General features: G+C 55.4%; 1 protein-coding gene across 1 annotated transcript; it reads right to left on the bottom strand.

Annotated features, from left to right (window-relative positions):
- Positions 1-1,250: 1,250 nt before the first annotated feature.
- Positions 1,251-22,580, bottom strand: LOC103272700 (integrin beta-2-like). Its single transcript, XM_008070186.1, has 15 exons — positions 22,523-22,580; positions 22,122-22,210; positions 18,473-18,653; positions 15,961-16,131; positions 14,766-14,923; positions 13,162-13,311; positions 11,844-11,939; positions 9,263-9,352; positions 7,712-7,852; positions 6,098-6,285; positions 4,271-4,515; positions 3,532-3,751; positions 3,023-3,225; positions 1,595-1,752; positions 1,251-1,298 (listed from the first exon to the last, which is right to left on the bottom strand). The coding sequence occupies exons 1-15, from the start codon at positions 22,578-22,580 to the stop codon at positions 1,251-1,253; spliced, it is 2,196 nt and encodes a 731-aa protein (XP_008068377.1).
- Between the last annotated feature and the right edge of the window lie 3,016 nt (positions 22,581-25,596).

The raw sequence follows: 25,596 nt of genomic DNA on the forward strand, positions 1-25,596 counted from the left end.
CTCTGTCATCCAGACTGGAGTGTAGTGGCATGCTCCCGGCCACCGCAGCCTCGACCAGCTGGGCTGCAGTGATCCTTCCACTTCAGCCTTCCAAGTAGCTGGAATGATGGTCATATGCTACCACGCCCGGCTAATTTTTTGATTTACTGTAGAGATGAGGTTTTGCCAAGTTGCCCAGGCAGGTCTCGAACCCGCAGGGTCAGGCAATTCACTTACCTCAGCCTCCCAAAGCGCAGGATTACAGGCTGAGCCACTGAGCCCAGCTTTTTTTAAAAAATAGAGACTGAGGTCTCACTATGTTGATTAGGTTGGTCTCAAAACTACTGTATTCAAGTGATCTTTCTGCCTCGATCTCCCAAAGTGCTGGGGTTATAGGTGTGAGCCACCATACCTGGCCATAGAAAATGTTTGATTGATTACCTGAGGTGGTGTGTTCATTGGTGAGTGCTGAGTTGGTGTTAATTATTTTAAAGACTGTCACACTCTTTCTGGCAGGCAGTTAAGCCCCTGTGGATTAATTAGATCTTTTTCAGGTTTGTTTTGAAGTTTATTAGGACGGGTCTAGAGTAGCCTTTCTCTAGAGAATAGTTGAGTCTCCTCTAAGGTATGACCCTTGTGGTGTCCCTGTGGAATCCCTGTATGTCCAGAGAGGTCTCCACGCTGGCTGGGGGGACGAGATTGACTCCTGGACCTATGCAAGACCTAGGAATTGTCCTGACCTCCTGGGACAAGTCTTCCCTCAGATTTCCTCTTCCTGGCATCTTGGGATTTTACAGAATGTATAGGTTGGTTCTGATGAGGAACCAAGAGGACCTGGTGCAGACTTCCCTCAAGCCATGTAGCTCCTTTCCTGGGGCTCTGTTCCAAATTCTAGCGGCTTTGGCCTCTGTACCCTGACAAGCTGACATATAAATACAATCTTTAATCATTTGTACCACCTTTAATCAGACTGCTGTCCTAACCATTACACAGGGAAATGTGTGCCTAACCTTACAAGGCTTAAGCAATTCTTTCTCAAGTCTCCCTGGGAAGACTATGCTGATCAGAAGGGGGAGGTGATCCCACTTGATGAGCCCATGTGAACACCTGGCCACATCTGTCACTTGAGGGCAGAAAAGAATACAGTGGACTTCTGCTTAATTGACGATATTGTCATTAGCTGTGGGCCATGTCTAGGCTGTGGGATGGGCAGATGTGGCTTGAGGGGTCCTGTCTGGTTAGTCCCGATAGCTCCTAACTTTCAGCAGACTTCAAGTCATGATTGTGGTGGTGGCGGTGCTCTTGAAAACCGGGTTATCCTGGTGGGAAACATAAACATGGGCTTGTTAATGTATGGGGACTTCAGAGCAGAGTCCTCTCTGAGGCTGAGTCCACCCAGAAGCCATCACTGGGGAGGAGCAGAAGAAACAGGGCAGCCCTCGCAGGGTCATGGCCTTGGTGGCAACCTCACCCACAACCATGTGCACTCAGAGGATGGGGTGCGGTGAGGGGGCTGGGGCACAGCCAAGCACAGGATCACGGGCTCCGACAGCAGGAGCTCCCAGCGTGGGAGGTGTATATCCCTCCTTGTGGGACCCCGAGGGCGGGCACTCACGTTGTTCTGCTGGAACTCAGGCTTCTCCTTTTCAAAGCGCCTACGTTCCCTGAGGTACATCATGGCCTGCCAGATGGCCAGCAGGAGGAGGCCAAACAGCTGGAGACCCACCACGGTGCTCCCTATGATGGTGGCCATGCTGTGGCCCTTCTCACACTCTGAAGAGGCACATGACCACAGTGTCAGTCCCACTCTGCCTCACCCATGTGTGTGTGGCTCCAGGGTGGACAGAGGTTCCCATGGCCCCAGCTCACGGTTCATCACTCTTGCTCTGGGTCCTGAAATCCCAGCCTGGCACCCTCTGGAAACAAGGCCAGGCCCCGTGGTTCCACGTGAAACCTAAGCCCTGTTCACAGAGGACAACATGGGGCCGGATCCTCAGCCACTGAGGCCCAAGCATTAATACTTGGGGTAGGATACAGTGACCCTCAGCACCACACAGCAGTTTAGGGAAGAGGACTCATGCTCCCCCATGATGTTGCTGCACAGGAACCATTAGTGGGAAGCAGACCCCTGTTCTCCTGCAGGCTAGGCTCTAAGGGATGGGTAGGCGGGGCCTGGGGGCTGTGTAGAACTGTCAAAGCCCTACCCATTCCTGTGTCAGCTTGAGGCCCAATATCCTGGAATCTTCTGTTCTTGCCACCCAGTGTCCCTCTGGGCTGACCTTTCTCACCCCTTTCCCCTACCCCCTCACCCCCATCTGCCAGCCCCCTGGACCCTTGACCTGACGAGCTCCTCCTGATCCTCCTCCCTGCGCGTGCAAGCTCAGGCTCTGCCCACTCCCCTAGACCCTGCCCTTTCTGCCTCCCACTGTCAGTTCCTGGACTGAGCAGCTGCTCAACAGGTATATGTCCACCTGGCTGACAGGTGGACTTTTGACATCCCTTGGCCACACTCCTGAAATCCCACTCATGGCTGTCTGATGCATTCCAGAGCAGATCTGAATTCCTCCCAGGACTCAAGACCCTGTAATGACCCTGTGCCAGCCCCTTCTGCCCATACTTTTCCGGTCCTCCCTCCCACTGATGCTCTTCCATCCCCCTAGAGATCTCTGACCCTGGGGACCCTTCCCACTGTCATTCTGCCTCCTGGTGATGCTGCCTTGGGCCTACACCCCCAAGTCTGGGCTCCCTCACCACCAAGGAGAGAGAGCCTGCACCGGGTTGTGTGGCCCTCCAGCAAATCTGACCCCTAGTGCCGAGTGGCACTACTGCCAGGGCACACAACATCTGCTCCCAAGGCGGAGGCAGGTGAGGAAAGGGAGGTGGGGGGTGGAGTGGGAGGATGAGCCGCCAGCCTCCTGCAGTGCTCTCCCAGGCTGTCATGCCCCTCGCCTGCTCCTCGCTGTGGACAGGAGATCCCTCTGCGGAGACCTCGTGGCCACTCTGTCACCATATCCCTGCCCTGCCCCCAGCCCACCAACCTCACCTCGGCTCTTGTTCACGTGGATGTCGTATTGGTCCCACCCATCCCGCTGCCTCAGGGTGTAGGTCATCCAGCAGCCCTTCGAGTCCCGCCCCTTGCAGGTCCTGCCCCTCATGGGGGTGTTCTGCAGCCGCAGGCCCCTGCATTCTGAGCTGCAATTCTTCCTGAAGGGGCCCTTGTTGAACCTCAGGCACTCAGCACAGAAGCTGTGGGGATGGGACGTGAGCGGGATATGAGGTTGTAGGGGGGTTCGGGTGTGTGCCTGGGGCTTTGGGGAGGCAGTGGTAGTGTGAGAGTGGGGACTGAAACTTGATCCCAGGGACCCAAGAGAATGAGCCTGAGATTCCCTGGGCAGGGCCACTGCTGCACATGAGAGAGGTGGGCATGGAGGCCAGGTCTGCTGAGAGCTCCCAGCTTGGGGTACAGAGGGCTCCCTGCTGTGCTAAGGGTGTTCGTTGATAGCTCCCAGGTGAGCCTGGCAGGGAGTGGCCCCAGGCAGCCCCCATACTCACATGTACTGGCTGCAGGGCGAGGAGCAGCCTGGGCACTCCTGACACAGGGGCGGCTGGTAGCCCTTATCACACTGGCATGCATTGCAGTGGCACTGGCCACGGCCGCTGCACTCCACACGCTGCTGGTTCAGACAGCCCTCGGTGGCTTTCTCGCACTGGCAGGCTGAGCCCTCAAAGCCTGGGAGGCAGCTGCACTGGCCACAGAAGCAGAGCCCCCTCCCTGGAAGACAGCGGGCCCAGGACTCACCTCTTGCTCAGCCCAAAGACTGATGCTGTCCCCTCCACCTCATGCAGCCTGTCTTCCAGCAGTGCCCTCCTGCTGTGACCTCTGAGGCTCCATTTTGGGAGATGAGCATGTCTGAACAAAGGGCAGTGGACACAGCCAGGCCCTCCTGCCTGGAAGCCACATGGCTACTTCTTACCCAGTCTGTGTTTCTCCATGCCGACCTGTGAGTGGAACCCTGATCAGGCTGAGGCTGTCATCCCTTGGGACCCTCCCTGTGAAGATGCCTCACACTCACGGACAAACACGGAGGCAGGGCAGGTTGGAGGTTGTTCAAGGTCCTGCGGCTGCCAAGCAGCCATGCAAGAGTCATGTCATCTGTCTATCCCTGCCATCCCTTCTCTCTGTTTCTCTTATTGTCTTCTAGCACACAGTCAGGGTCAAGTGCATGCCCAAGAAAGGATGGCAGCTGCCCGCTTGCACCCTCAACCCTGCTGTGGAGGGACACATGCTCACCCGGGCCACCGCAGACAAGGCCTTCAGTGCGCTCACAGTTGACATTGTCACACTCGCAGTACCGCCCGTAGATCTGCTTGCCTGGGATGTCACTGGCATGACACACACACTGCCCACAGATGCAGTTGCCCAGCCCCGAGCAGAGGAGGGAGCTCTTGTCCTTCCGGCAGCTTCCTTCCAGCTCCTGGCTGCTTCGGCCCTGCGTCTGGCACTCACAGCTCTTCCCGATGTGGCCAGAGTCGCACCTGGGTAGGATTATGTGGGGACGAGGGGTCTAGTCATACAAAGACAGCAGGCGCCATGTATTGGGCACATTCCCAGGTCCCCCAGAGGTGACCCCTGCCACAGGCTGTCCTGCATCCCAGAGGTGGAGACCAAGGGCCAGAGCATATGTGACCATAGCAGGAACCGTGATGGACTCGTCCTTAGTCTCATGGGGAGGCCATCCTAGGGCCGTGCACCAGGACAGTGGGCAGTGTGGTCACTGAGGCATAGGAATGACCACAGAGACTGCAGAGGCCACCCTGTCCCAAGCTTCAGGGAGGAGGAGGGAGGTGGCATTGCAACCAAGGTTGGACAGGCATAGACGTCGGGAGAGGAGAGAAGGTGGGAGGCGCAGGGTGGGGAGGGCCTTGGGGTCGACTCAGCAGCTCTGGCCAGGCAGGCGGTGATGAGAGGGTGGGCAGCCAGGCAGGGCAGTGATGAGAGGGTGGGTAGCCAGGAGGGGCACGACCCAGTTGGTATTCTGTGACCTGGGTCGGGCCTGGAGGGGTGAGGCCAGTGCCCTGTGAGACATGAGCCCCTCTCCTGCCTCCCTCTCAGTGTCCACTCTCCCCCTCCTGCTGACTCTGGGTCTCAGTTTCCCCATCTCGCACACAGGGAGCAGTTGGTGGAGCTATCTTGGCCATTTGGGAGTACATGGATCTGCTTGGTTGTCCTTCTGGGGGTCGCGATGGGGGCTGCATGTGGTGGGGTGGGCGGGCGCCTGACGTTGGGTTAGAGGCTTCACTGTTGCTGCCATTGTGTTTGGGAACAGCACAGATTAAAGGAGGCCATTGATCCTGAGTGCTCTGCAGACCCTGGACAAATACCCCACCCTCTGCCACCTGAGGAGGCTGAGGCCCTGGGAAGGACCTTAGGGGAAACAGGAGGGGACGGTGCAGGAGGAGGACACTTCTGAGTGGGTACAGTCTTCTGTGGGTTGCTGCTGGAGTGCCCCAAACCCTGAGTGGGTGCAGCCCTCTGTGGGTTGCTGCTGGAGTGCCCCAAACCTGTGCCACATGACCTTCCTGCTGGGAGCATCTGCGTTCTCCCTTCTTCCTGAGGCAGGGTGCCCACACATGATTGCACCCTACTGCAGGGGGTGTGCGTGCACATGTCCGAGGGTAGTCTATGGGGCCCAGGCTGCCAGGAGCTGTCACCTGTCCTGGGAGGCACAATGGCCACGGGGTGCCCTGGGCTGCTGGCCTGAGGGTTCTGGACCCCTAAGGGAGAGAGATGTAGGCTCACAGAGGACAAGCGAGGCTGGGCAGGGAAAGCACCCTGCCAAGGCCACTGTGCACCCAGCAGTCTCTGGCTTCCTGATGGGTCTCTATCCTCTGGTGAGGGAGTGCCCTGCCCGCTAGTCCCTCTGCCGTTGTCCCCCATACTAGAGATGTGGAGTCCAGGGAGGCACTGCTGAGAGACCTGGCCCAGGAGAGGGGGTGACGGAGGGGCTTGGGGTCCAAACCCCAGTTTTCTTCCACCACCTCCTGCAGGAGGGTCCCCTGGGACACCTGCTCCTAGGAGATGGGGAAGGGTGCCATGGGTCTCCTGCACCCGCCTCACCTGCAGACGCCACACTCCAGGAAGCCCTTGCCGTGGCAGAGGCTGCGGTCCTGGCTGTGGTCCTGGCACTGGCACTCACACTGGGGAAGGACCCGCACGGTCACTGTGTCCTTGAAGCCCAGTGGCCGGATGACAAAAAATTGCTCCTGGATGCACTCTGTGGCTGTGACCTCCACCTGGAAGTTGATCTGGAGGGAGCGGTAGAGATCTGCTGGGACCCTTGGGTGCCAGGGTCACAATCTGCTCCCAACCCCTCACCCACTGGCCTCTGCAGGGGCCTGGGGGAAGCGTGTCACTGTGGGGAGGAAGAGCTGACCCGGAGCAGAGGCTCAGGATCTGTGAGGCTGGAGTGAGCTGGCGAGGCCCTGGCCAACTCCCAGAGTCTTCAGATGGTGCAGTAAAAGGGGTTTAAAGTGAGTTTTGGGGGTAATTTTTCCACATGACTTGTACATAAGTCCAGTCTGCCAAGATGCCGGAATCCCACAGGAAGTCCAGGGTCGTGGACACGGTGTTCTTCCCTGACCCTGGGACCTCGGATGGTGGCAGAGAAGGCTGACACCATGGGGGCAAGCGCAGCAGAAGGCACGTGTGCAGACAGCCCTGTCACGCATGCACAAGTACACACACACCCTGCAGTAGGGTGCAATCGTGTGGACACCCTGCTTCAGGGAAGAAGGGAGGACACAGGTGCTCCCAGCAGGGAGGGAGTGGCGGCTTGTTCAAGGCAAGCTACAGCTAAAATACAAAGAGCAGAAATATCAGTAACAACTTGTACATGCCGTCAGTGAATTATAATAAAATTGAGTACATTTCATTCAGATCACCCAGTATGAGGGGAAATATTTTGGTAAAAATTCACCTGCAATGCTTATTAATAGTAAGTAACATATTCAGAGGAATTTCAATATCATTAAAAATGCAATGAGAACATGTATTTTCCTATATATTGGTTCACAGCCAGCAAAAAAAAAAAAAATGATTAGATTATAAATTTAAACTTAAAATATTAGGGAAGTAATTCAGTGCCTATTTCTGATCATCTGTGTGTCCCATGCCTTAATGCTTTTGTTAAAAAAACAAAACGAAACACAAAAATCAGGAAAAACCAACCCAGCCCTCTGTGCATCCCCTGCCTGCCTCCAGGACATGCTGTCATCCCTCAGTCCTTCAGTCCACACTGTCCCCACACTGATTTGGGGTTCTGTTATATTGATAATTATGACTCTGTGGGCCAAGGAAGTGCTAAGCACCTTTCCATGCCCTCTCTTGAACACTTATGACAAACTTCAAAAGAAAGTGTCTGGCTTCAGCAGAGAATGCTTGAAAAAAAATTGGATCAGCCAGTAGACGCTCACTGCCTCCCCCATGGCCTCCATTGGAACCTCCGTGTGCCTGTGTGGGCCCTTCTGGCAGGCTGGGACGGAGACCCTCGGTCCTTCCAGCTGTCTCTGAGACCTTCCCAGCATGCTAGGGTGGAGACCCTTGGTCCTTCCACCTGTCCCTGACACCCAGCATGCTGGGACAGAGACCGTCAGTCCTTCCAACTGTTTCTGAGATCCTCCCAGCATGCCAGGGTGGACATCCTCGGTCCCTCAGCCTCGTGGCCAAGCTCACCGTTACATCGATCTGGACACTGTCACAGTCTCCTCGGGGCTGGTTCTTGCTGGATGCTCCGTTGCTGCAGAAGGAGTCGTAGGTGACTCTCAGGTTATCGGGGAGGGGGCTGTGGTCCAGGAGGACCCTGGAGGAGAATTTCTGTGGACAGAGAGCAGCCACTTAGGGTTAAGTTGTTGCACTGTCCTGTTCCTCCTTGGCACATGGCTGGGCCCGTCTCCATTTCATCCCCTCAGGTCACCAGCACCACTAATGATACATGCATCCACTAAGGGCACAGCAGGATATGCTGAAGATACCAGGACTGGCAGGACTGCTAGTACCACAGTCCTGTCCCCAAGGTATGCCCACTGCAAGACCAGGGCAGGATGTGAGCCCATGGAAACAGGTTCTTGAACTCTCCCCTGGCCCCAGAACCCCCAGGGGGCCTAGCTTAGGTCAGGCGCTAGATACACTGTTAAATGAGGAGGGAGATAGAGACTGAGGTGGAGAGAGAGATTGAGATAGACACACAGAGGGGAACAGAGATAGAGACAGAAACAGAAAAAACAGACTGAGGCAGAGAAACAGCGATACAGAGACAAGATACAGAGAGACAAAAGATACACAGAAGGAAGAGAAGAGACAGAAACAGAGACTGATGCAGATACAGAAAAACAAAGGACAGAGAGACACAGACAAGGAAAAAGTGGCAGAGACTGACAGAGCTTGATATTGGTGGTCGAACCTATGCTGGTGGCGTCATCTGCGTGAAGACAGAAATCATGAAGGCAGGGACTGGAGCGTGGGGCTTGCTTTGGGAACTGTGTTCGTGGGGGCTACCAGAAGCAGGTGGAATATCCTCTGTGGGGCTCCAGCTTAATTCAGTGACAGCAGCGTTTGCTAGAGCCCCTGACATGCTGTACCCTGTCAAGCCACCAGGACAATTTGCTCGGAAGGGTCTCAGGCCAGAATTTCCAGACTCTCTCTTACTTGGGGTAGGTTTCCAGAGTGGCTGGGACTTCTGGGGCCCTGAGCGGGGCCTGGTGCCCACCCCATGCCCACCAGGAGTGTTGGGCCTAGAGGGAGCAGTCCTAGGGCAGCTGGACAGGCCACGCACCAAGGAGGAATTCGGTGGATGAGGACCTCTCCGGCACTTGCACGGGATGGGATATGGGCAGTTGAGACACCAGGGACACCCAACCCCCAGGGCACCTTCATAGGACCCAGAGCCACCATGGGTTGTCCAGGGCCGCTTCCCCCACCCGGGTGCATTATTTGTCCCTAACCGTCCACCTCACTTCATAGAGACCAGCAAAGAAGCACCCAGAGGGAGGAGGGTCTGGAGCTTGTGTTCAGGGAGTGACGGGGAGTCTGGGGTGACACACACCACACCATCCACGAGAGGACACAGATTGCCTGTGGAAGGGCCTGGTCGTGTGTCCAGGAGGCTGTAGCAGCCCATCGAGGCAGGGCCTCCTCCCTGGACCACCCTCTGCAGAGCTGCAGTGGGGGCAGATTTCCGGCCACCCTAGCCCCTGCAGGTTTGCCCAGCTGGGGAGGGAGACTCACGTTGTAGGCATTCTTGATGAACTGGACTACATTGCTGGAGTCCTCCGACAGCTTCCCAATGGCTGACTTGGGGATGATCTCGGTGAGCTTCTGTTGGGTGAGAAGACCAGGCATAGCTAGGACGTGGGGTAGGTGGACCTCACGCCCAGCTAAGCTCAGTGCACCAGGGAGCTCCACGTGTGGGAGAGAGTGCTCATTCTCAGCCTGTTGGAGGCACTGCTTTGCCCTGTGGGGTAAATGTTCCTGCCCTGGCTTATTCCAGGGGGGTGATATGGATGCCCCCACTCGCCAGGCTCTCCACCATGCAGGACAGTAGGTGGAAACAACCCCAAGAGTCTGGATCATCATAAAACATGGTGAAATCACCAGAAAGTGATGAGTTCTGAGAACTTTAATTAGTTTACATGACTTGATTCTAACGATGGTGTTAGCCCTGTGACATTGACTCTGGCCAGTGCCAGCCGGTCCAATGGTCCCTGGGGTGGGCAGATCGGGGCACCTGTGATGCAGACAGGCCCTAGCCCACCTCCCACACCCCACGCTCCCTCAGCTTAGTTCAAGGGTCATGCTATGTTCCAATCACTTCATCCTCCAGGAACATAAAACAGAGGGTCAAACCCTCCCATGACTCTGCAAAGTGGATTCAGTCCCTCCACAGAGCATGTGAGGACTGTCGTAGCCCGGCCGCCTCCTCTGACCTCTACCACTCACACCCATCTGTTCCGCCAGGCCCTGTTGGGAAATGCTGGAGAACTGGTCACTGGACCGTATGACTCATGGTGAGACCATAGCTCTCCTCTCAGGCCCTCCCTACGTGGTACCTCGTTCTGGCCCTGGGACCACGCACTGTGCAGGCTGCTGTGGGATGGCAGCATTTCTGGCATTCCCTTCTGGCAAGTCCTGGTTGCACAGGACAAGATTACCCCAGCAGGACCGGGCAGGCCACACCCTGCATGGTCCACAGTGCCCTGGCTGGGCTCCTAGGGGGTGAGCTCTAGCCCTTGGGATGTCCTGGCTGATGGGACATCTTTGTTTACCTGGGGCCTGGGCCGGGCCAGATGATCTAACAGTGTCAGTTAGGGTGGGGCCAGGGCCACAAGAGATGGTTCAACAGTGTGATTTAGGGTGGGGTCTGGCCAGTTTAGATGGTCCAACAATGTGATTTAGGGTAGGGACCTGGGCAGTGTCAACTCAATCTTTGGAGACTGAGGTCAGCCTCTGTGTCCAACCCCCAATGAAAACCCTGATCATCAAGCCTCCCTGGGGTCAGTACTCCCAGCTTACTGTTGAACATGTTTTAGGAGGACTAGGCACTGTCCACACCTCCAGGGAGGGATGCCCGGAAGCTCGCTGCTGGTTTTCCTGCACTCCACCCGTGCATCTTTACCTTGGCTAACTGTAATCTGTATCCTTTACTGTAATAAACCAGGACTGTGGTTTAGTGGTTTTCTGAACTCTGTGCATCCTTCAGCAAATCACTGACCTGACTGTGGTCTTGGCAACCCAACCACGCCTGAGTGTCTTGAATGCACCATCCTGGACCCTGGAGACATTGTGCAGCACAGCATGCACTGCCTTCTCATGCCAGGCCACACACCTGGCACCAGCAGGACAAGACAATGCCTACAGGCAGAGGGGGTAAGAGGCCGCAGGATGCCACCTTGACCACCAGAACGTTTTCTCCTCCACCCATGCTCTGTGACTTCTTTGGATCCAGTTGCTGCTGTCTTCAGAGATGAGGTGTGGGCAGCCAAGACACCAGGGACACCCTCTGGTGATGCCCTCTGCTTTGTGGGCTGAGGGCACCTTGGCAACAAGGGTCAGTCTCTGCTTTCATCTAGAGACCTCGATTTTCACACTGGTAGAAGGGCAGTGAACTCCCTGGCCACTGGGCTTTGGGGAGGTCAGGCCTGGTTCTAGCTACACTTTCCAGACTCAAGGCACAAGGTACAGACGATGAGGGGGGAAGTGCGTTCTGCTCCAGGTGGGTGGATGGGTTGTTCAATGCCAATGCTGAGTCCCAGAGATTTTGTTTTTGTTTTGGCTTCTGCTAGTTGAGGTGTTTATTGAAAGTCATTCCAACCAACAGATGGAAGGAAGAGTGTTCTCGGTGTGACCAGCCATGTTTCCCAGGAGGCAGCCTTCGAGGGGGCCCCTTGTGAAACTCCCCAAGCTCCGCTCTAGAGACTGTGAACTGCCCCACACATGTCTTATACTTCACAAAATGTTACTGTGCAAATGTACAGGACATAAAACAAGGACATGTCCATAAAACAGAGACTTGGACCTACAGACCCAAGACACTTGCCATGTTCCAGCAAAAGCAGAAAGCTCACCTCTGACACCAAGACATGTGTGGTTAATGTGACTGAGATTCAAGGACAGGGAGGAGTTCCTTCCTGTACCCACACGTAGATGTTGTGTTGCCTGACAGAAGCCCCAGGCTCCACACCCGTGGGAAGCCATGGCCCCCGCCAGCCAGCTGCCTACACGCCCAGCATGTAGGGGCAGTGCTGGGGTGAGCACCATCCAGTTGAAGAGGTGGGTCTCACCCTGCTGCTCAGGACCCTCCCCCACTCACCTCGTAGGTCTTCATCATCCTTTCCGGCACCATGAAGATGGGCTGGATGTTGTTTTCCGCTAGTTTCTGTGCCAGCTGGCCCACTGACGGGTAGTCCTGGAGAGAGAGATGCCAGTCCGCTGCCTGAGACTGGGACTGGCCCCCTGGGTTCCCCTGCCACCCGTGGAAGCAACTGCGCAGGGCTCAGCGCGTGTCAGGACAGCTCAACACGGCCTGCCTCGGGTGCTGGGGGCACCTTCTCGGGGCTCACAAAGGAAGGAAGTATGGGACGATGGGGCACCCATCAGGTTGGGCAAAGTTAGGAAACATGGAAAGTTATGACATGCTTCTTGATTGATGCATGGACAAGGAAACTGAGTCGCAGGTGACCCTCCTGGCTTTCCAGAATTTACCCAAGTGTGAGTGGCATTTTATGGCGTCCATGCCATGGGGTGCTGGGAAGCACCTCAGGTGTCTACTGGGGGCAGAATCCCAGATGTCCTCCAAAGCGGCCCCTGCTCTCACTCTGAAGGATGCCCATTTTTGGCAGAGGCTGGGAGCATGAGGCACTCCTCCCTGCCCAGACCTGGGACTCCAGGTAGAGGATGCTGAGTTGTGTCATCTCTAGAGTCCTTTGCAGCCCTCAGAGTTTACGGCTTCAGGCTGCGAGAGCATCCTGTCACAACCAGCAAGGACAACCACCATGAGAGGTGGTAGCTTCAGACCTGAGGCTATACATCCAGCCAGAGTGTTCCTGACTCTCCATGCATCAACACACCTCAGTGGGAGGGAAGCTCGTCCTGGCCTGAGTTTCGTCCTGGCTCTCTGGCTCCTCTGTCCCTCCAGGTGCTGGTGGCAGGGGAGGGACCAGGGAACAGCCCGTGTGGCACTGGGGCAGCTCGGGGAGGAGGCGGGTGCCCAGGATGGGACCCCAGGTCCAAGGGGAGTCTTGGGGAAGGCAAGGAAGCTCTGACTGCAGCCTGGGGAGAGTGACAGTGCCTGTGGGCCCCTGCCACCTGCCATCTTTGGGCATAGGGGTATCAAGTTGGGGGACCATCAGCAGGGCCCTGGCGTGTCCCATGAGGGTGAGACCAGGCTCAGCCTGGTGGCCTCAACCACCCACTGCCTCCTCTGGCCTGAGGCCCTCTCGAGAGGCTCAAGACTGCTTGGGACTTCTGGAAGTTTCCTTGTGGATTTGCTATTCAGTTTGGAGGGAGGCTCTTGTGACCTGCTCTCTCATCCCTTCCATAAACTGTCCTGCCAGGCAGTATCTCAGAGCACACAGTGGAGATGGGGGGCAGTGGCAAGAGGGCAGACAGAGGGAGTGGGGAGCACTCACAAATTCATTGCTGCGTTTGTACATGTTGTCTTCCAGGTGGCAGTGGCCATCATTGGGGATCAGGCCCAGCTTCCTGTCGCCTGAAAAGTTTAAGCCATTGTTGGTGGTGAACACCAGCAGCCGTGTGACATTGTGCCAGCCGATTTCCTTCTGGGAAGAAGAAGATGTTGGGGGTTACCTGCCGTGGTTTCCTCATCTGGGCCCTGAGGCTAGTACTGTTGCCCCTTCCTGCAATCATGGGAGACTGTGGAGACAGGACCCAACCCAAGGTCAGTCTCTCTTGTGTCCAGCCAGATGCCAACATCCAGGAGAGGATGACCTCCCAAACACTATCTGGGTATGTGAGGAGGAGAACTGAGATGCATGTCTAGAGTTATGGAGAGAGGTGCCCCTGCAGCCCCTGCATTCCCTGAATTTCAGACCTGGGGGTGCATCCTAGAGAAATAATCCCCAAGAGAAAAAAATACTCGCAGAAATGTTGCCTACAGCCTAGGTATGATGGTACGTGCCTGTAGTCCCAGAACTTTGGGAGGCTGAGGTGGGAGGATTGTTTGAGACCAGGCGTTTGAGGCTACAGTAAGCTATGATCTCGCCACTGCACTCTAGCCTGGGCAACAGGGTAAGACCTTGTCTCTCAAAAAAAAGAGAAATGTTGTGACCACAATGTAAAAACAGTGCAGGACAAAAGAAAGGACTGGGGGAACCACAGTGGGGTGTTGTGCCCACCAGGGATGGCCCCTTGAAGGTGTGTATGTGGGGAGCACATGTGTCCTAACCTGTGACCTCACACACACGTGGACAGTGTGCATCTGCGGTGGCCCACAGAGAAGTTGGAAAGATGAAGCAGGTTGTGAGGTGAGGCCTGTGTGTGACCTGAGACACGGTCCCCTGGACACGACGGTGCTGTAGCAAGTTCGGGCTTGATGCTCGGGACAGCACTGCCCTCTGGCCTGGGGAGAAGAAACGGCACCACTTCGGGAAGCGTGGAGACCAGGCTGCCAAAGGGCCTTGCTTTACACGTGGCCACTTGCATAAAATTTTGGCTTCAAAGATTTGTCCAGAGTCGTGAATTTTTAAACTTTTATTTTAGATTTGGGATTCCTGTGCAGGTTTGCTACATGGCACATTGTATGAGGGTGAGATCTGGGTTTCTGTCGAGCTCATCACCCAGATGGTGAGCGTCGTATCCAGTGGGTGGTCTTTCAACCCTTCCCCCCAACTTCAGGAGTCCCCAGGGTCTGTTGTACCCCCCCTTGTGCTCGTGTGTGCTCAGTGTTTAGCTCCCACTGATGAGTGAGAACATGTGGTATGCGATTTTCTGTTTCTGTGTTCATTTGCTTTGAATAATGGGGTTGTGAATTTAATTTACAGCTGACGATAAAAATCTGTGGATGATCTTTGGGGCTCTGGTGCCTGCTTCCCTCCCCCCTCCTTCCTCCCTCTCTCGATCTCCTTTCTGGATGGTTGGGTGGTGATGAGGGTGGCAGGGACTGCCCTCCCCAGGCCCAGGCCGGGTGGGGACCAGGGTGGGGCCCCCGATGGAGCCTCCTGATGGAGCCTCTCTTATGGGAAAATCTGAGACCCAAGTGGGGAAGCAGCCTTACCGGGCAGGTGGCGATCTGCATCATGGCGTCCAGCGAGCTCTCAGGGGCGTCCAGGTTCCAGGAGATGAGCTGCTTCCTGACCTCAGCCTGGAACTGGTTGAAGTTGCGGGTAGGCTTTAGCACATGCCTGAAGGTCTCATTCACGATGAACCCGAAGCCTGAGGGTGAGAGCAGGGGGTGGGGGCGGGGGCACAGACTGACCTCTGAACATGGGACTTCAGGGAGGGGCATGGGGTGAAGCCTCAGCTTCCCTATCCCATAGCAAGGAGAAAGATGGTGCATGTGTGTGTGTCAGTTGTGTGTTATGCAAGCATGCGTGTGTACATGTGTGTGGTCGTGTGCATGAGAATCTGGGAATGTGTGATCATGTATAGGTGTGAGCGCAAGAGTGTGATCAGATATGCATGTTAGAGTGTGTATGTGTATGCATGGTCTTATACATGGAGGCATGACTGTGTGTGGACGTGAGGGTGTGCGATCATTTACATGTATGCATGCATGTTTCCATATGCTCACGAGCATGCGTGTATGCATTCATGTACATGCTAACATGAGTGTGTGAGCATGTCTGTGTGTATGTGTGGTCTTACACATGTGTATGTGCACATCCACATGTGTTTGCATGTGAGCATGTGTACCTACACGCATGTGCGTTCTATGTTCATGTGTTTGTGTGTGCAGTGTACATCCCTGCATGTGGAGAAGGCAGCAGAGTGCTATTCTGGGTGGCAGTGCCAGGTGAGGCTGAGATGTCCCTTGTCTCTTACACACGTGTGTACCTGAGACCTGCACTTGGTAATGAGTGAGTGCTTGCTGAGCACTGAGACCCTGTGCCCAGCAGAGCTGCTTTGATTATTCTTGAATGCTGTGATTACAGTGTAGCCTACACCTTTGTGGTCCCTAATGCTTAATAATTAGCATGGTGAGACTCTTGTCTTTTAAACAGACCAAAAATATTAAAAGAAGAAGGACAAGGAAGAAGAGGAGGAAGTGAAGGGCTGGACAGTGTCCACAAGTCTCGGGGAGCCAGTGACTGGACATGGCCTCTGGCAGGGACGGGGCCTGACTGCAGGGGATGCTTTGGATAATGGGGTTGTGAATTTGGGGGACCTGTGTGCATGGAGGTGTGCGGGCAGCAGGGGTTGCTGGGTCTGGGGGAGGACGGGGCTGGCGGCCAGCAGCTCTGCAGCCTCACCGATGCGGCTGGATGCGGTGATCTCACTGAGGGCCCGGAGCAGGTCTCCACCCAGCTTCTCTATGTTCATGGGGCCATCGGGTGGGGAGTAGGAGGGAGCTGTCAGGTAGTACAGGTCTATGGGGTAGTCCTTGGCCCGCTGGAAGGTCACATTGAATGCGGCCACCTGACCTGCCGGAAGAGAGAGTGGCACCTTGCACCCGAGCCCTCCAAACGTCCCCTCACCGCACCTGGTGGGAGGGCTGAGGATCCAACACAGGGTGCCCAGGGAAACTTGGGTTTCAGAGAAAGGACACACCCTCCCAAATACAGTCACTTGCCACATGATGCCATTCTGATCAGCGAGGGACCGTGTACCCATGGTGGCCCCGTAAGATCACAATGCCGCATTTTTGCTGTACTTTTCTATGTTGATATATATTTATATATACATCTGACATTTAGGGACTCATGTCACAGAATGTGCCCCCATTGCTAAGTGATGTGACTGTATAAGAATGTCCACTGAATGTTTGTATGCCCCCCCAAATTCATGTGCTCAAATCCTTACCCCCAAGGTGATGGTATTAGGAGGTGGGGCCTTTAGGAAGTGATTGGGTTTGGATGAGGTCATGAGGGTGTGGCCCCATGAATGGGATTAGTGCCCTCATGAAAGGGACCCCAGAAAGCTCCCTTGCTCTTTTTGCCATGTGAGGACACATGAGAAAGTGATGGCTGTCTGCAGTCCAGAAAGGGCCCTCTCCAGAACCCAACCTGGCTGATGCCCTGACCTCAGGCTTCAGCCTCCAAAACTGTGAGAAATCAGTGTTTGTCGTTTAAGCCCCAGTGTCTGGTAGTTTTCTTCTAGCTATTAAGGCACCTTGTGATGTTCGGGACATACATGTACTAAGAAAGCTCGTGGTTTATCTGGACTCCCTCCTAACCGGGTCTCCATGTCTGTGGTCCCCGAGAATTCTTTGTCAGTAGCTATAAGGAGCTGACACCATGCAAACCTGTCCAGGAAAGGCCTCTTGGGCTGTCCTAAGGAAGCCCTTTCTTGACACTCCTCAGCTTTTATTCTTCATCATCATACCTGCAGTTTCTTTCTTTCTTTCTTTTTTTTAGTTGGGGTCCCAGTCTGTTGCCCAGGCTGGAGTACAGTGGCATGATCACAGCTCCCTGCAGCTTCAAACACCTGAGCTCAAGCAATCCTTCCACTTCAGCCTCCCAAAATGCTAGGATTGTAGGTGTGAACCACTGTGTCTGGTCTCACACCTGAAGTTATGGAGTCACTCTGTTCTCAGCTCCCTGGGGCCTGGCACATGTTGGTTCTCCACAAACGTGTCACGCGAGTAAATAAGCAAGGGAAGGTGACTGGAGCCATCCTTTCTGTCCCTACTCTCCTGCTTTCAGTCCTTATTGGGTGACCGGTCAAGTATAGACTCTGCCCTGCCCCTGGTCTGCCTGCTGTCACACCTTAGGAGAAATTGTATGTGCATACTCTCTCTCTCTCTCTCTCTCTCACACACACAGACACACACACTCTCTCTCTCTCTCATACACACAAATACACCTTATGCACACACACATAGTTGCACACATACCAACATATGCACTCACACACATACACACAAATACACCTCATGCACACACAATCACACATAGCATACATATACTCACTCACACTCACACATGCATGCACATAACACAACAGACACCATATACATATACAAATATGCATCCACGCATCACACATGCACACACCAAACACCAGACACACCATTGACATATATATGTACACACACACCATACATGCACAGCATATACAGTACATGCAATTTCACATACACACAAATATACCACATGCACACACAATGCACTCACATACACACATTCACCCATGTGCCCACTTGCTCCCTTCTGCTCCCACCTGCACTCACCTGCTCCCATCTGCACAACCCTGCTCCTGCCTGCACCACCTGCTCCCGCTGCACATGTGCTCCCACCTGCTTCCACCTACACTCACCTGTATTCACCTGCTCCCACCTGCTCCTACCTGCACTCACCTGTTCTCACCCAGTCCCATCTGCTCCCACCTGTACTCACCTGCTCACACCTGCACTTACCTGCTCCCATTTGCTCCCACCTGCATTCTCTTGCTCCCATCTGCACCCCCCTGCTGGCACCTGTTCCCACCTGCACTCAGCTGCTCCCACCTGCACTCACCTGTACTCATCTGCTTGTTCTCACTTTTAAAAAAAGACACAAAACATAGGGCTGAAAGAGAGCCCAGACACCTGTCCACAGACAGGGGTGTTGAGGGAAATCTGCCTGGAGGGGCTGTGGTGGAACTCAGACTGGTCGTGAGGTTCTCAGCAGTCCTTGGACCTTCCTGGCCCACCTTGCCATTCAGCCCAGACACACATCCCCTTGGGTCTGCCCTGACACCCCAGAGCAGGGTCCAGCTCCTCACCAGAGCCCAGAACAATCTTCACATGGGGTGCTTGATTGCCCTGGTCAAGGCCATGCCTACCTGGTCGCAGATAAAGTGTCACTCTTTGTGGGGACAACTGCTTGTGACCTCCCTCTTGGTCCTCCTGGGTCTTGGCAAGACTCCTGGGGTCCATGATGTCATTGACTGCACAGCCCCGCATGAGCAGCTGTTGCCGGGTATCGCAGCGAACGGAGTTGGGGTCTCCTGGCCCAGTGAAGTTCTGGGGACGGGGAGCTAGCTGTCAGTTGGGGTCTGGGGGCCTCCTTGTCTCCTTCCCATCTGTACTCAGCATATGGGACAGAAGTCCCAGTGGGAGTGAGAAGGAGTTGCATGGACTGCCAGGAAGACCCTTGGCCCCCAGACAGCCCCTGGAGGCTTTCAGACCACAAGTAGAGCCCTGGGCCTGGTCTGCAGCCCAGACACTGACAGCCCAGACAAGAGGGATGGCCTCCTTGGCTCAGAGCCAGAGCCTCCGCATCACCTGGCCACTGGCGCAGGGGAGTCATGACCTTCATCTGCAGAACCTTTACCCCAGGGAGCTCTCTGTCCAAGGGGAAAGCGTGTGTCCCTTCTCAGCCAGCATGGCAGGCCTGGAGCACCTTGGGAACCCTGGAACACAGGCCAGGGTCTGGGCCACGCCCCTTGCAGTCCAGAGGGGAGTGTGAGGGTCTTGGGTCCAGGGCACTTTCCTCTTGACCACTTTGTCCCCCTAGAGGCCCTCTGAATTCTGACATGAGCCATATTTGGCAGGTCCTGACACTGGCCAGCGCCTGCCACACACAGAAGCCATGCTAACAAGAGAAGGTGCTAGAGACAGCATGTTTGTATCTGCTCACTTTCACTGGGGAAAGCTCTGGAAGAACAACCTAGAATGCCTGACTGGTTCCCATGAGTGGGGGAAGGTGAGGGTGTAGAGGAGGTGAGGGGTGGGGGCAGGGCCACACTTCTTGAGTGCACCTCTTTGTAGGGCTTTGACTTTGGGAACACGGGAATGATTTAAGTACACAAGACATTCTCAGCAAGAATGGAGAGAAGAGAAAGCCTAAAGTGAAATCCACACAGAAGCAAATGAACAGTGTTTTTTTTGGGGGTTGGGTTTGAGTTGGAGTCTCACTCTGTCGCCCAGACTGGAGTGCAGTGGCCACTCCCGGCCACCACAGCCTCGACCTGCTGGGCTCCGGCGATCCTTCCGCCTCAGCCTTCCAAGGAGCTGGAACTACAGGCACGTGCTACCACACCCGGCTAATTTTTGATTTATTGTAGAGATGAGGTCTCACCAAGTTGCCCAGGCGGGTCTTGAACCCGCGGGCTCAGGTAATCCACTCACCTCAGCCTCCCAAAGGCGCGGTATTACAGGGTGAGCCACCGAGCCCGGCTAACAGTGTTTATTTCAAATGAATGGAATAACCTCTAGGAAGGGGAAAAACCAGCCTACCAAGAATGTCTAAACCCAGGCTTTGGCCATGCCCGTCAAGTAAGAGAGCAGAACAGAGAGGACCGAGGCTTCTCCATGGAAGGTTGCTTGTGGCGGTGGTGTGGGCTGAAGATCCTGAACCCCCTGTGTGTTGTGGGTCTGAGAAAAGGAGGAAGCTGGGAGCCCACTTATGGAGAGGAGCCAGGAAGCTCAGGAAAATGGCTGAGTGCAGGGCCCGGAAGGGAGGACAGGGTGGGCCTGCAGTATCTTGTGATTCCAGAAAGTAAGGAAGTGCTCAGAAAATGAAAAATGATGGGGACATATGGACTGATGGCTCCCCATGTGCCCATCAGGGTCGAGTTGAGCATTGAGATGAAAAAAAATAATAGTCATAGGCTATGAGCTACTGAACAAAATAAAAATCTATGGGTCATACTGAGGGGTGGGAGAGGGAGAAACAGAGAAAGATTGCAGAAAGAGAGGGGAGAGAGGACAGACAGGGAGAGATTGAGGGAGGGGAGGTAGGGGAGGGAAGGAGAGAGAGCAAGAGAGAGGGGGAGAATGTGAGACAGATTGAGAGGGGGAGAGAAGACAGAGAGGGAGGGAGGGAGAGAGAGCAAGAGAGAGAGACTGAGATAAGGGAGGGAGAGACCGACTGGGGAAGAGAGGGAAAGGCAAAGCGAGAAATTGAGAGAGATTGAGAGGGAAAGAGGGAGAGAGGGAGGGAGGGAGCAAGAAGGAGAGAGAGAGATTGGGGAGAAATAAAAATTCTTCCTTCCTTAGAAGCCATGGGAAGGCATTAGGCGCCAGAATGTGCATTTTGCCCCTGGCAGTGATACCTGATCCAGGCAGGAGGCACAGAGGGATGCTGAGCTCTCAGGGTTAGTTTGGTGGGAAAGTGTTTTCTGGCTGGAGAGTGACTTCTGGGAAGGGAGGCATCATGGCAAACCAGGCAGATACCCTCTCAACCAGCGGGCCGTGCCCATCTCTGCAGGCTGGGCCAGAGGAGCATGTGCCTACTGTGGGGGGGGGGCACCAAGGACTCCTTCACAGTGTAGCTCCCACTGGGGCACCTGAGCCAGGTCAGAGGAGACTCAGACAAGACCATCCCTGGGGTACTCCACAGAAGTGCTATCGTGTATTCTCAGAAATGCCTGGGTGAAAGACAGAGAAAGCCAAGGAATGTTCCAGATTCAAGGAGGCGAGGGAGACCTGACATTGGAATGCAAGTGTGACCCGGATTGTAAGATCTACCAGGAAAAATGCTAATGAAGATGCTATTGGAACAATTGACATAATTTGCATAAGGTGTGTAGATTTGATTGCAATAAGATACCATTGTTAAATTTCCTGATTATGATAAATGTACTCATCCAATATAAACATAACTGGATTCATCAACATGCATTCGTGTGGTTGTATAAGTGAAAACCTTGTTCTTAAAGAAGACCCTTGAGACACTAAGGGACAAAGGGCTTCATGTCTACAACCTGCTCTCAATGGGTTCGAAAAAGTAGTAACATGTGTTCCCATGTGTGTTTCCAGACAGATTGCCTGGTCAGACCCTTAGGACCCCCAGGGAGGTTTGGTCAGGTGTGGGGTTCCCCTGGGAGGAGGTGTGGTCAATGTTTGGGGACCCCCTGGGAGGAGGTGTGGTCAGGTGTGGGACCCCCAGGGAGGTGTGGTTAGGTGTGGGGACTCCCTGGGAAGAGGTGTGGTCAGCGTCTTGGGAACCCTGGGGGTGAGGGAGGTGTAGTTGGCATCTGGAGACTCCCCTGGGAGGAGGTATAGGATGGGACTCCTCACAGGAGAGGATGTTAGCCCCAGGAAGTATCGCCTTAGGGCCTGGCCATCATCCTGAACCCTCTGTCTTGGGCCTTCCCTTTCTCATCAGAGGGAGTCACAGAAAAAACCATAGCTTAACTAAAGACAGAGAGGCCCAGTTGGGAGTTTCCCTGCATTTTTCCATCCTGGGAGCTGGGCTGCCCTCTGTCTGGGGCACTCACTGCTCAGAGCACCACTGGCCATGCTGCCACCCTCCTTCCCGAAGCTTCTCTCCCGGGTTTTGGGTCAGAGCCCACAGTCTCCGCTGCCCAAGCTGCATCAGGCCCCTAGGCTCCTGCCCGGGCCATGGGCTGGTCGGGGGCATCTGTCTCTCAAATATTCCTGTGGCCCTGTGGCCCCTGGGCTGATGGAGTTGGTTCTCAGGGGCTCCTCTACTTCATCAGGTGGGGCCAGGAGATGGGAGGGGGAAAGGTCCCAGGAGGCTCTTACCAGCATCTGGCACCAGGCGCAGCCGGGTCCCGACTCTACGCAGTCCCGGCAGGTGCTGGCCTTGTACTTGGGACATTCCTGGGAAAGGACTGGGGGAGGAGACCCTGGTGAGAGGCGCTCTGCCCGCCCTGGGCCAGCCCCCGAAGGGTGAGTGGAAGAGGGGTCAGAGGAGGCCCAGGAAGAGGGCGAGGGCCCCAGAAGGAGGGTCTTTGAGTCAGCACCTCCCACCAGACATGTAGAGTTGCCACCTCCCTACACATGGGGAGATCCAGGCTTGAGTCTGGGACCTGCTGCAGCGTGATCTTTCCCCAGCTGCCCAGAAACTTCTGTCCAGGGACACAAGAGGGGCCCTGTCCTCTCTGACAGAAAGTTATCCATGGAGATGCCACTGCAGAACTCACCTGACTGGAGGGAGAGCAGACCCACCAGGGTGAGCATCGGGGGGCTCCAGCCCAGCATGTCCTATGGAGAAAGGGGACTTGATGACAAACCTTGGCCCCAGACTCTGTGGTTGACCATCCACGGTGTCCCTCCCAGCTGTCCTGTGATACAGCTGGGGACCTGTCCCTGCCAGAGGGAGGTGTTAGAATTGATCAGGACAACACAGTCAGTCATCCGAGTCCGTGGGCTGGGGCTTAGCTGCCAGCCAGAGGGAGGGAGGGAGACCTGCTAGGCAGTGTGGACTTACATCTGTTGAGGTCAGGCGCCCTGCAAAGAGCAACACGGACATCCACACACAAACGCATGCACACTCCACCCACACACACACACACACAGAAGTACACATACCACACCCACACTCCACTTCCCAATGCAGACACTACACACACCACACGTACAAGGACACACGTACATGCATGCATGTATATGCTCTCACACACATGCATACACCACACATGCACACACCACACCCACACACACACATGCACACACATACAAACATACACATATGTGGTGTGAGCACTCTTCCCTCTCGCCCAAGCCCTCGTGAGACTCGCCTGCTCCACCTCTTGGCGGCAGAAGCAGGACTAGAAAAGAAACCAACCCTGACACCCGCGGGGACGGGCTGTGTGGGAGAATGTCCAGTTACTTCTCCAGGTGGGGCCAGAAAGGACCGGGCAGGGTCACCTGTCTTGCCCAAGCTATCCTGCCGCTGGGGGACGTGCTGTTTGTTTCTAGACCCGCACCCACCTGGGTCTTAGAAACCTAGGCTTAGGCTGGGAGTGGTGGCTCAAGCCTGTGATCCCAGCACTTTGGGAGGCTGAGGTGGGAGGACTGCTTGAGCCCAGTCTGGGCAACATAGCAAGATCTCATCTCTATCAAAAAAAAAAAAAGTCAGGCATGGTAGTACATGCCTGTAGTCCCAGCTACTCGGGAGGCTGATGAAGGAATATGGCTAGAGCTCAGGGGCTGGAGGCTGCGGTGAGTTGTGACGGTGCCACTGCACTCCAGTTTGGCCAACACAGTGAGGCTCTGACTCAAACAAAAAAACCAAACAAACCAGGTGTGGACAGCCACGGAGGCTGCTCTGTGACCGGTCCTGAGGTTTCCAGAGGCATAATGTCCATGGCAGGGCAGAGTCTGGCAAGCTGGAGGCCAGCAGCGCCTACTTAGCTGATGGCACTTGGTCAGGAACTGGCAGGGCGCTCTACCCTCTGCCTCCCCTCCCCCTGCCCTGGAGATGTGGAATCGCACTCTGATCTGGCTTTCTGGAGGAAAGCCAGATTTCTATTTCACACAGGGCTCAAACCATCTCTGAAAGCCTCCATGTCTCTCATCCCTGGGGCTTGGGGCTCAGACTGTGGCCAGTTCGTTGTCCATCCAGGCTCCCCAGTGTTCTGCAACTGGCTGTCTGGTCGTGTCACTGACCCCCTCAGCTGACCCGGGCCCCACAGACAACCTGGGGCTTGCCTGCTCCACATGGAGAGGAGTGTGGCTCTGGGGAGGGCGCCTCTGGGTGGTGGCTGAGCCCAGACAAACGGCAGTTCTTTGAGCTTGGAGGGCAGATGAACAAAGGCCCAGCTCTGGGAGATGAGGCAGAGCTCAGAGTGGGGCGACTGGGCCCCAGCTGTGGTGACCAGCCCTCTACTCTGAGTGGGCGAGCAGAGCAGGGGCAAGCCTCTTCCCATCCCAGCAGCCAGGTGGGACCTCAGAGGCCCAGGGCCTTGACTGAAACCAGCACCACCGAGGTCTGAGAGATCCATTCCTCTACCTCCTTGCCAAGTCTCTCTGGGTCAGTTTCCTCTGTGTGACTGAGGTGGGGGAGAAGGGTTTGGACAACGCATTGATGTAGACCAACACATGGGCTCTCCTCTCGGCAGCGCAGTGGCCACCATCGCCCCCAGCTCCTTGGGTTGAGCAGGCAGGAACAGGCAGGGCAGGCAGGGAGGAAGGGCACAGGCTCCTCCCAGGGGCCCTGAGCCCAGCCCTATACCTGGCCTGCAGGTGGGAAAGCCCAGATGGTCACCCACAGACTCTACCTGCTCCCTGCCTCTGGGCCTCCTTAGGGGTTTTCCGGGTCTAAGGTGGGTCCCCTGCAAGATTTAAGGAGCAAATTTCTAGCTGAGGCCACTTGAAAACCCAAGGCCCTGCCAACCCAGTAGAACCTTGCATCAGCACCGCCCTCAACCTCAGCCCTGCCTGCTAGGGAAGTGCTGGTGCAACCCCAGCCCAGCTGCAGGAAGTAGCACCTGTCAACGTTCCCCCCATCCCTCCCCCTCTCCTTTCAGAGAGCCCCTCAGGGACCAGTCGCCTTCCTCTCCCCTGGCACCAAATGAACACAGCTAACGGGAGCCTCCTCCAGGAAGGACATTCCTCTTGATAGCAGGGCCAAGACACACACGTGGCAGCAGAAGGAAAATCACATGCGAGGCACGGGGTCCACATGGCAAAGAAGGACAAGAGCAAACATTCAGAAGGAAATGGTACTTCAGGCAGGACAGTGGAGGGAGGGGCCACTAGGCTGACAGTGGGATCAGCTTCCTGTTAGAGGTAAAGGTTTTGCAAAGCTGTGAACCCCTAAGGCGAGGCTGCTGGGGAGATCCAGTCCCCGCCAACCCACCTGGAACTTCACATGGAGCCTGCCCTCAACTGTGCAGGGTCCGGGGATAAAGCCCGCCTTGTGCTGTCTTGGAACACACCTGTCTCAGAGTGGCACAGGAGGCAGCGGGAAGTGACGGGCAATACCAGTGGGAGCAGCTTGGGAAGGCGAGGACACAGGCCAGATCTCTGTTCCCAGAGCTGAAGACTCAAGGGACGATTACAAAATAGGTATCCACCTTCTAAAGCTGGAAGCCAGAGCGTCAAGATGGAGTCATTCCTGCCTTGTGTAAACACCACAGAGAACTGGGCAGAGGCTCCAGCCCAGAGGGGCTCGGAGCACCATTCTAGGATACAGGGACTCCAGGCAGTTCCATGGGATAAGAAAGGGCAGATCAGTGAAGAATGAAAGGAGCAGGGAGGATGGAAGAAAAGC

The sequence above is a fragment of the Carlito syrichta genome, unplaced genomic scaffold (assembly GCF_000164805.1).
Source record: "Carlito syrichta isolate Samal-C Ts95f unplaced genomic scaffold, Tarsius_syrichta-2.0.1 Scaffold313176, whole genome shotgun sequence".
Lineage (NCBI taxonomy): Eukaryota > Metazoa > Chordata > Mammalia > Primates > Tarsiidae > Carlito > Carlito syrichta.

Excerpts from the sequence above, each read along its gene's own strand:
- LOC103272700 (XM_008070186.1), bottom strand. The coding sequence starts at position 22,580 with ATGCTGGGCTGGAGCCCCCCGATGCTCACCCTGGTGGGTCTGCTCTCC. Across the intron at positions 16,132-18,472 it reads GACACTTTATCTGCGACCAG|GTCAGGTGGCCGCATTCAAT; the intron begins GTAGGCATGGCC and ends CTCTTCCGGCAG. Across the intron at positions 13,312-14,765 it reads TGCAGATCGCCACCTGCCCG|AAGGAAATCGGCTGGCACAA; the intron begins GTAAGGCTGCTT and ends TCTTCTTCCCAG.